The following is a 12,184-nucleotide window of genomic DNA, read 5'->3' on the forward strand; positions in this document are numbered from 1 at the left end:
GCTCACACATTCATTAGTCTCGTGACTCGTCTATTACACTATATTGATGCTGGTCTAATTTAGTCTATCTTCTGTCTTCTGACCACCCACTTCTTCATGGGTACAATATATGTGCACCCACTTGGCATCATTGTCCACTGACACTAATAAACTTGGTCTTACCCATGGCACTAACTAATATGCCATTATATGGCTAGTAGATGAGAATATATTATTAATAGTAGTTGGTTATAGCAGCCTTGATATTCTCACTGGTCAGCAAAAGCTGATGGAAGTGACGTGTAGTACAGATAGCTACAAGACATGAGAACCTGATAAATATTATGGTAAAACTAGTTTTTATAATTTGAGACAAATTGAAAAATTAATGGTGGTGTAATACCGTTGTGAGTTGTTAAGCCTATTTGAATAGAGTTATCTTTCCTTTACCTAAATAGCAAAATGTCTGCTCTTGTTGCAGCTCAGTATGGAGCAGGTGCTTTGGTTACCAGTATTATGCACCCTCTTGGGTATGCAAAGGTTTTGATTCAGGTAAAATACGACAGTTAAGTGTTTTGACCATATGTAGTGGTAACTGACAACATCTGAATGCACAAAACAAGGCAAGTGCTCTCTGCTTTATCAGACGTTTGTGCACAATGCAGTTCCGCGTCCGGTCGCCGGATCGTTTGCTGCGTACACTATAGGTTGGACTATACCAATTCAAATCCCATAGGCGACCATGTTAACGTTTGTGTTTAAAAACACTATATGCAATATATCAACCAAACTGTGACCCATAAATATCAGTACTACAACCCCTACCTCAAAGTATTAACTGCAGAAAATGGTACCTTTCATGGCTCATTTTCGGTATAACCAGATGTTTCTGCAACACCCCTAGTTTCGCACAAAATTTTAGTACTTTTTTTTACAGGTACCCCATACATGTTCCAAGCACAAGGCTACTTGACACGGTGGTACTACATCAAATAAAATTGCATACATTTTTAGCCCAGATGAAACTAATTGTTTTTACAACCAACACACTCACATTTATAACCAATCACAGGACTTGTGGTGTTAACTTCTCTATCAAAAGTTCGGTACACCTCGAACTTCGACCCAGCCGGAAATTAATTGGTATAGTGCAACCTATACTGATAACATACATGTTTCAAAAGGTGGTGAATTATGTGTTTTTATGACAACCAGGATCTGGTGTCTTCTGACATAAACTGACAACCTCACTGAAACTGTTGTTTCTACAGTGCAACCTAATTTAATGTACACCTCACAAAACACATGTATTTTGTACAGTTTTGTACAAATGCAATATGTCATATTTGAAAAAATAATTTTTTTTAAAATAATACTCCTGAAGATATTTATTGTCAGATGTGTGTGTGTGCTCAGCTATATATGTAGAGACAGCATGGCTATTCAGAGTACCTCAACTCCTTAAACTTATTCCATTGAAACACATGTACTTGACTGACCCCTAGATTATGAAGACCTCAATAGGCACATCAAAGAAATATCAGTATTAAAAAAATACAATGTCTGAGGAAGGAAAAACCAACATGACTGCATCTGTATGAAGTAATGACTTAATGTCCTGCACATCACTGTTGGAAGAAAATCCTGTATGCTGAGTGTGGGCATCTTCAAGTTACCATGTGCGGGAATTTCAAATCCATCAGCTATGCAGATTTTCAAATTGGACCATCAAAACCATTGGCAGCCACCAATATTCCTGACTATATTTTATGTATACCCTACTGTAGTTGGAGGTTTTAAAAATTTGTAATATCTGGAATTATCATGCAGCTTTCGCATATTTATTTTTGATTCATTACTAAAAAAACCTTTTTTTAAGTGACATAATTACCCGAACATCTATTTTATTGCATTATTTTCTAATCCAGATCAATACAATATGTATATTGGATGTATTCCTACAATCTGTAATCCAGCATATCATTTAGCTATTAACATTGGATAATACAGCATTAACAATAAAATAAATCATCAAATTACACCAAGGTAGATAATCAAATCTGGAAAAATTGGTTCCAAATCTAGTATACACTTAAAATACACTTCATGGGAGCAAACTAAGTGATTATTTTAAAAAAAGATTTGATCTGGAGACCTAAAGATATGTTTAACAAGCTTATTGTTATGTATAAATGAGAACAGAAGGCACAATAGTGACAAAATTTTTAATTATGGCTTTGGTAAAAAAATTCTTCAAAGTAAAAAAAAATTTCCCCTAAAACTACAAATTTGTCTAAAATATGACTTAGCACCCTATAAATATGCCAAAAGGACAATAAAAATCAAGGTCTTTAAAAAGTTAAGCTATCAGAAGTACACACATGAAACATTAACTATGTTTATAGAAGTTAAAGACATTATCCCAATATTGGCACATGTTATTTTTAATATAAAAATAAATTGCTATTAAAATCTAAGTTCAGACTGCCTAGATATATTAACATATTTAAGAGCAGTTGTATATGGCAAGTCAAACACCATGTAAATAAGAACATTCAAATCTGTATAGTATGAATTATAGGCCAAAATCAACTTTTCCTCAGTGCTAATTTTTGTTCAAACTCCATTCAGAGCTATGTACAGTAATTATTGTCAAGGTCAAGGTCATTGTGAACTTGCATGGCCGAGTGACGGCTAATTAATCAAATAGTGTAGTTTAATTTAATTAAATCACAAAAATCATAATCTTTTTTATTATGCACTGAATATGTGCTATAGGTTGGACTATACCAATTCAAATCCCATAGGCGACCATGTTAACGTTTGTGTTTAAAAACACTATATGCAATATATCAACCAAACTGTGACCCATAAATATCAGTACTACAACCCCTACCTCAAAGTATTAACTGCAGAAAATGGTACCTTTCATGGCTCATTTTCGGTATAACCAGATGTTTCTGCAACACCCCTAGTTTCGCACAAAATTTTAGTACTTTTTTTTACAGGTACCCCATACATGTTCCAAGCACAAGGCTACTTGACACGGTGGTACTACATCAAATAAAATTGCATACATTTTTAGCCCAGATGAAACTAATTGTTTTTACAACCAACACACTCACATTTATAACCAATCACAGGACTTGTGGTGTTAACTTCTCTATCAAAAGTTCGGTACACCTCGAACTTCGACCCAGCCGGAAATTAATTGGTATAGTGCAACCTATAGGACGTGTCGTACCCGATCTTGGGCAAACGTTCCTTATTTTCCCACCTTCAGATTTCAAAAATATTTGTTATGGTTAAGGATAACTATAAACAATACCTTTTAAAAAAAAAGTTTTTTTTTTTTTTCAGTTTTGGCAAGACTTCCGAACGTTCCAGCATTTCTAACATGAAGAAATTTAAATAAAATACCTTCTTTTCGTTATGTATATATTTTTTATCATTTTCTTATCATCGTATAATTCAGTTCCAATACTTTATAAATGTATAAACTTTTGAACACGTGCCAAATAATCCAACTAGCAAAACACTTCAACTGGGCCATTCCGTGGTAATGATTTAAGCCAGGACGTGACATTCTGACTCTTATGATCTCCATAACTAAAAGTCCTTTTTAAATAGAAATTCAGTTTTATCATTTATAGGTTCATTACATATAGTAGTATTAGCATGTCAGGCCTAATTTTGTTTTTTGTAAAAAAAATTGACTTATAAAGTGAAAAGTAAAATGTGCTAGGAAGTGACGAAAATGGACATGATTTTTTTAACACTGCAGTCAATTCCAAAACTCTGCTCTGCTGGTAGAATGTTTGCTTATTGAAATACACTGTTTAACACAATATCCAGTCTATTTCGAAATGCCATATAGCAATTTACTAAAAAAATATTCTTTATGATATAACATTTATTTTTAAAAATTTCAGTACAAGCCGGGACGTGACGAGCCAGGACGTGACTTTTTGTCCAGTTCACTTATACAACAAATAAATGATATGTATATTAAATACTACTAATGAAACACTGTTAGTTTATGAAACCAATGATATTTACTGGTTTTAAGTATTTTTATCATCAAAATAAGTGCATAAAATCTTAATTAATTGAACTGTCGTTGAGCCAAAACAAAATTCTCGTACAATATTCATATAATATACTTTTATAACCCATAACCATATCATTTGTAAACAAGATTGCTTATCCTGATGTTGCTAAGTCTGGTGATTTTTGTCCTACCTGTACAATACATGTACAAACTAAAAAGACGAAGTATCTACGTGTTACTTTTTCGTTGGCTGCGGCATCAATTTTTGCATTTAGCTCAACATTGATTGTACAAATGTAGCTTCATTTCTCATAAATTACATGTCCTGCATCAGTAAAGCTTCATTTATAGTTCTATCTATGAATGTTCTCCTTAATGCACGTCAAAATTTGTTTTTCAATTTTATTATTTTAAAATTTTAATTAACTTTTTTTAGGTTCGATTTTTAAAAAATATTTTAGAAACATTTTTAATATGCATTGAGATGGATATCTACAGATGTACTATCAATGACGCTGAATAAGTTTGGGGTATAGGCAAGACATTTAATTCTGAAGAATTCTTGTTTGCAATTTACCATATGTTTTAGAATTAAAATATATTATATTTTGCCTTTTGCTGGTATTTTTATGATCATCTGATTTAATTGGAATTCAAAATATGAACCCCAGTCAGTATAGAAATTAGTCTTTGGACAGTTTCTTCTTTCTGGTTATCATTATCTGATAGGCCAAACTGTCAACAATGTATATTAATATAAACTGTTGATGGTTGACAATAGCAAAAATCTCATCGACACAACTGATTTGAATTCCTCCAACCCAAGTTTTATGATCAACATGTATCTTTACCAATTACATCCTTCACTAGAGGAATGTTGGTTTATATATTCTAATTCATGTTTGGATACCTGTATCTGCCAAGGAATAAACTTAAGATTTTATCAGAACATTCTATTTTAACAATTCTTTGACACAATATTTATTGTATGTGTACACCAGTTTGGGTTCACAAAATGGAACATTTGGTATAAATACAGTATTCCTTAAATTGGTAGATTATCAATAATTCACTGTTTGGTCAAAATATAGAAGCATAGAACTGATAATAGTATTTTTTTTAATCTCCATAAATCTACGTTAAATATTCGAACATGCTCTCCCGAACTTCCACTTTTTCTGTTTCTGATTCTTAATGGTGAAGGGTAAAATATCGAAAATAAAAGTAATTTCTTTTAAGTACATGTGCATTATCTAGTCAGTTTTGCCAACATTGAGAAGGAGGAGGATTAAAAAGGATTTTTATTTCTGAAAAATAGTTTTTAAATAAAACTAACTTTTATATGTCAAATCAGCCAGGACGTGACATTATATATTTTGAAAAATAATTTAATATACTAATTATGATATGAAAGAAGGCAAAGTAGTATTTTCATATGTAGTATATTTTAGATGTGATGTCCTGATAGCTAATTTTTAAATTTGACATAACAGTAATGAAATATTACCATAAAACAAATGTCACGTCCTGGCTTACAAAAATTCTTTTTTCAAATAAAACCGTCATAAAAACCCATAAAACATAAGTAAATTGGCAATAAAAGTATATTTGTATGTGCTTAAGGGTGTTAACTGTAAGCTATAATAAAAACTTAGTTTAATACATCATTTTGAAATTTCCACACCCATGGACCAAATACCACGGAATGGCCCACCTGGCGAATTGTGTTTCCTTCCAATATGGCGCCACTGTCAGTAACAGAATAAAAGCTACTTTCTAAACACCTCTTTATGGATGGTACAACTGCGAACAATCACGTAAAAAGGTCTCAAATAAATTGTCGCTTCCTCATAATACACAGTACATGTATTCTACCAAGTGGAGATAGAAGTGGTCTTTCCGTGTGTGTGTTCTTGGCAACTGGCATTTTATACACCACCATGTGTTTTCAATCAAGTTGGTGCAGGTACCTGTAGTAGGATCTGTCAATAGAAATATTATACGGGTCAGTTCTACCTTTAGTGTTAGGGTTATGGTCAGTTTTAGGGTTATATTATGGTTAGGGTCAGTTTGAGGGTTAGGGTTAGTTTGAGGGTTGGCGTCAGTTTTACGGTTTAGTCTAGAAAACAGTTGGGCCAAACCTGCTTTCTATTTCTTCTTAGAGTGGGGCAGTTAATCTTCGAGTGCTGCTAGGACAGGCTCATACATGTAGAGACTAAACGCAAACAACCATGGAGTTCTGCAGAATTGCTGTCATATGAGTCATAGAAAAACATGTCAACAAAAGTTAGCTGAAATAAAATGACTTGGAGGCAAGGAATCTTGCTAAAAAGAATCCAACCTGGTGGTGCAGGCTGCCGAAACTAGAAGCGTCCCAGCATTCAGTCAGTTCCAATTGCCACATACATCCCAGTAGAAAACTCCATTTCGTTGACAAAAACAAAACACGAAAGCACGTGCAGTGTGCTCAGGTGAAACAAACACATCTTACCACGAAAAGCTGCAGACTGGGAATGGAAAGATTGTAAGATTGAATATACTGGAATGATCTGAAGGCTTGCTGATATGATGTCTATACCTTACTGCTCCAACGAGCAACCAAGATCCAATCCGCATCCACCTGTTTGCATGGTTATATAGTGAATGGTACCGCTCCAACGAGCGACCAAGATCCATTTGGCGTCCACCTGTTTGCATGGTTATATAGTGAGTGGTACCGCTCCAATGAGCGACCAAGATCCAATCCTCGTCCACCTGTTTGCATGGTTATATAGTAAGTGGTACCGCTCCAACGAGCAACCAAGATCCATTTGGCGTCCACCTGTGTGCATGGTTATATAGTGAGTAGTACCGCTCCAACGAGCAACCAAGATCCATCTATTTGCATGGTTATATAGTGAGTGGTACAGCTCCAACGAGAGACCAAGATCCAGTCCGCATCCACCTGTTTGCATGGTTATATAGTGAGTGGTACCGCTCCAACGAACGACCAAGGTCCAATCCGCGTCCATCTGTTTCCATGGTTATATAGTGAGAGGTTGTTCAGCAGAAAAATAAGCCTGACTCTTTTGGCTCAAAAAAGATGTTTGTTAGCCAGGTTTTAAGTGTTTTCTGTTAACTGTAAAAAAAATGTCTTTAATTATTGCATCCATGGTAACATCTACCGGACTATAGATTTTAAATGCCCAATGGCACACTCTACAAATTGGAAAGTTTTGGCATAATAAAATCCACTATATTTAGTGACACTACTATGTAATTAATCCATAAATGATACATGTATCATTAACATTCTAAATCAATACTAGTACCACGTTGTTGTAATATTTAGATGTCATGTAGTTTATTTCATTGATTATCAGTTTTACTTTGTTGATACTAACTGACCAACTTTCGATCAAACAATCGGTTTGAATTATACAAACATAAGAAGAATTTGAATTATAAGAACGATGCAGTTACTGGTGGACGTATTCACTGGGATCTAGAGCCAACAAATGGTTACTTTTACTTATATAACTATTCAATATATTTTTTAATTATGTACACATGAAACAAATACCACCTAACATATTTATATCAATTCCATCATCTAAACTGGAGGAACAGTTACTGTTAACATTTTCCCACGCAATCAGTTATGGATTTTTATAGTCTATCATCATATCGGTATAGTGCCTAACTGATAAATTTTCGATTATAATCGATCATTGGATCATCACTACAATAAATAATAAAAATAGTATGTTATTGCACGATTAAAGCGCATTCATCTGTGGCCAACCTGTCAAGCGAAAAAGGTGATGGTAAATATATATTTTTTAATCACTTGACTTTGTTGGATATGTTTCTTTTGATTGTAGGGTTAATTAGCCATGAGTAGTGTTCTTTTGTGGCAGTAAATTGTTATTATATTTTTAATAAGACCCAAATTAAGATGATTCATTTTGTTTGTAATATCATTACTTAGAAAAATAGTGAAAGTTGTCATGTTCTTCGTGACAATTAAATCTTGGGTGCTAATAGACTGTGAATCATTAAATTAATGCGAGCATTATATATTTTATTCACCAAGAATAAAATACAAACCAAAAAGACAACTACATGTAAATAAATGCCAACACATGAGAATAAAAGTATTTTGCTAATCATGGTGAAAACTGAAATTGAAATATTTTTGTTTTGTTTTCAGGTTGGATATGAACCACTGCCACCAAAACCATCAGTTTCTCTCTTTGGGAAGGAAACCTATGTATATCCAAATATATTCCAATATAGTAAGTGGTTTATTATTAATTAATTTGTAGTTATTTCCTTTCTTATACCAATTAAGGTTCAAGCATGCTGTCCTGGGCACACACACTTCAGCTATCTGGACTGTACAGGCTAGAGGATTAGTCATTAGTGGTTGGTGAGAGAAAAGTCTGTGCAGTGGTCTTGCACCTACCCATTGCATAGTTAAAATCTCTCTAGGTGGAAACTAGTACCAGAAGGCGAACCCAGTATTTATACAAGCCTCAAAATGTTCGATAGTTTAACCACCAAACCACAGAGGCCGGTGTACATGTTATAATATACAGGTAGCTTTATTAGATAAACATTAACTGAATTACTACATAATTATATGAAGAACATTTTATGTGTAATTTAAATTTATTATTTGGACCAGCAATATATAAGAAATTAAATAACATGCCATGTTGATTCTGCTATAAATAAAACAAACCCAAACATTTTATAAATTATATATTGTATTATCTGTTCTAGCATATTTCAATATTAATTATATTGTATCATGAAGAGCAATTAGCATGTATACCTATGTTAACCTGCCCTGTGAATGATTTGACAGTCAAACACATAAAGAGTGTTGATGGTTTCTGGGGTCTGTACAGCGGAGTCTTCCCACGGATCGCGTCACAAATCATTGGCAATGTGGTGCAGAGCACTGTTACAGAGGTAAGTTGCAATTTTAGATTTCTTTTCAACAGTTTTATACATGTTTCTGCTAACCTCATCTCACATTGGCATTTAGTTACAAACTCCAGTGATTTACAGTTAATGTTAATATTACCCATGTCAAAATAGTTTTGTCAAAGCAGACAATGCTTTTTTCATGTTTGTATGTTTTTGTTGTAGACTTGTAAAATATTAAGTTTAAGTTTAAAACGATGAAAGAAAACCATAAATAACCTTTCATAAAAATATTACCATTTGGATGTATTATTTTATTGTGTATGAAGTGCAGTAAGTGTCTTTTGTTGACTTTAAATGATATAAGGGAATATTAAGTCATGGAATTTGAAAATGTAATTTTTTCAGGACTGAAAAGTCTGGAATTTTAAGTTAAACTTGTGAAAAATTAAAATTGGTTAAACTTTTTTTTCTTTAAAGGGACACACCCTAGTTACGTTTATTTGTTAACCATTACGGTGTTGTTTTTCGCTATTAAACCCCATTTTTCACAAATAAAATTGCACTTTACTTACATTTTATTATTTAGAATACACATTTCCATTCACCTGAAGTGCTTTTTGGTAATCCTGATGTTTGTAAAACCACGAAATGCATTTTTTGCATTTTTTCACAAGACGTGTTGTCGATTCCCATGGTATTTATCGATATAAAACCTGCTTTTTCACTCCATTTGATAAAAACGTGATCTAAGTATGTTACAGGTTTGTAGATTAACCAAATTATAATTTATTTTCGCTGGATGGAACTAGGGTGTGCAGCTTTAAAATTGTACATTATTAAAAAAATTGTAATGTTTAATTTGATAATTGCAGAAAAAAAAGAGAAGAATTCTAAAATAAAAGGAATGGAAAATGCCTTTATTTTAAAGGGACATACCCTAGTTTTTAAACACTAAGGCATATGTTTGACTATTAGAGCCGTTTTTGATAACTGAAATCATACTTTTCTTAGATTTTATGGTTTAGATTATCAATTTTCGTACATTCGAAGTGTTTTTAGTCATCCTGGTGTTTTTAATATCACAAAATGCATTTCTCATATTTTTAAAAATGCATATGCGTCTGAGAAGTAACAGTTATGGAATCGAGTATTTAGTCAATTTTTTAGGGTATTTCGCCATTTCAAAGTCACAGACTCATGTTTCACTCAATTGTAACTTTATCCAAAATGCGTTTACAGGTTTGTAGATTAACTAAACTTAGTGTTAATTTTCACGGGCTGAAACTAGGGTCTGTCCCTTTAAAAGCCATGAAAAGTCATTAACGATTTGTTAGATAACAAAAGTGTATGAACCCTGTTTGAAGACAACTGACTGCTTGATAGAGATGGCAGCTTCAGTTTTTGTTGAAGTGATCAACTCTTCCTCTTTGCTTTTAGACATTCAAGGAATTCAATAAAAATGAAGAGGAACAAGGAAAACAACAGACTAGTGATGAACTGTTGGTTTGGATCAGTGCATTCTGCAAAGAGGTAGGTAATTTGTTTTTGAAATCACACTTCGTTTTTGAAATCACACGGATACTTGGTGCTATTAGCTTGATCTCTGTGTCTATTCTTACATATAACAATGCCAGGAAACAACAATCCAATCTGACATTACTTGAATTCTTTTGTTTGTCATGTGCATGTCTAATAACAATGGAATGTGTTCTTGGAAGTTGTAGGATGTGATCAGTCAACATATTACTCTAACTACACAAATATTAAACTGTCTTTTTATGTTGAATAAATTTTTTTACAAGTGTAAAGTTTATTTGGTTCACTATGTACACATTGTAATTCTAAATTGTATAATTGTAAACTTTTAATCTGTCTTTGTTAATAATTGATTAAGTGGCACACATTTTACTGTTAAATAAATTAACCCAGTTTGTAGCATAAAATAATAAACACATGAATATTGTTTTCTCTTTTTTCCCTCAGACAGCTCAAGAAACTGTAGGGCGGTGTCTAGGAATTGTTGTCAGCCATCCATTTCATGGTGAGCTTTTAATAATAAGATAGTACTGTGAACTCACTTTTACTCGTGATGGCCTTATTTTCCTGTAATTTGTGGATTAGTGTGGTCAACAAATTTAAAAACAATGAAAATTTAAATACATGTATACATATAATACAAATTTATGATATAACCTTTTTGATCCACAAATTTAAGTATGCAATGAAATGTTTTTTGGGGTTTTTTTGTGAAATTTAATCCCACAGTAATAAACATTAGTTATTTACTAAGGTCAATGACAGTCACTCTTTGCACCCTTGTTTTGGCTTCGTACTCAATAAATATATCATATCTTATCGTGATTTCACTTGAAATCCATATTTCGTAAAAGGTACATTTTTTTATTAACAAGATTTTCTTCAAACACATTCAGATGCATTAGTAATTTCAAACAAACAAAATTTCAATAGCAATTTTGCACTGGAATTTTTGCAGCGTTCTTTAAAAGGAAATGTCATGTATTCAGCTTATAGTTATTGTAAGGAGATGCAATTTACGTCATTGGAATGCTGACATCATTCAAATTCAAAATTAGCTATATTATTACAATGCTTCACCACATTAAAATAAAAAAACTGGTCTACTAGCCTTGACCCATGTCAGAATTCTATAACAATCAGACAATGCTGCTTACAGGTTGGTATGTTTTTATTTTTCGTAATTCTGAACAAATATTAGGTTTAAGTTTTAAAATATGAAATAAATAAAAAGTACCTTTGTGTCCCCCGATAATAAAATCAAAATTACCCATATTTCATTTGCCAAACTCTTTTCAATGACGATTTCACGCACATGCTGTCAGCGAGACATCAATGTTGTTTGTATGTCTGATAAGACATGTTATTGATGGAACACGCACATGTGATACAGAAAATTGAAAAACGCAAATATCAGAAGAAATAATTTTTAATTATTGGTGGTACCCAAAAACATCCATTCAAAGTTACAAAGAAAACAAACAAAACTGAGGTTACGTAACAACAGACTTGCGCGCAACTGTGTGTCACTTCGATCAAATCCATGTGACCAGGCAGGTTTACAGAATCACGTGACCTTGCGGACCTCTGACTGCTTGATTCTGATATGGGTTGGGCGTATATTATAAGGTAAATAATGTTATACCAAATCGGAAATAAGTTTCCACATAATTAAATTTGCGGTGCTATCAACGTGTTCGC

The 12,184-nt window shown here is 32.9% G+C and overlaps 1 protein-coding gene across 1 annotated transcript in view; it reads left to right on the forward strand.

Moving 5' to 3' along the window:
• Positions 1-436: 436 nt before the first annotated feature.
• LOC121369873 (mitochondrial carrier homolog 2-like) overlaps positions 437-12,184 on the forward strand; it is a 19,583-nt gene continuing 7,835 nt past the window's right edge. Inside the window, exons 1-5 of the mRNA XM_041494949.1 lie at positions 437-531; positions 8,223-8,307; positions 8,883-8,989; positions 10,385-10,477; positions 10,931-11,010. Coding sequence (XP_041350883.1) covers positions 442-531; positions 8,223-8,307; positions 8,883-8,989; positions 10,385-10,477; positions 10,931-11,010 — 455 coding nt within the window. The 5' untranslated portion in view covers positions 437-441. The remainder of the gene's footprint in view (positions 532-8,222; positions 8,308-8,882; positions 8,990-10,384; positions 10,478-10,930; positions 11,011-12,184) is intronic.

This window comes from Gigantopelta aegis, chromosome 4, assembly GCF_016097555.1.
Source record: "Gigantopelta aegis isolate Gae_Host chromosome 4, Gae_host_genome, whole genome shotgun sequence".
Taxonomy (NCBI): domain Eukaryota; kingdom Metazoa; phylum Mollusca; class Gastropoda; order Neomphalida; family Peltospiridae; genus Gigantopelta; species Gigantopelta aegis.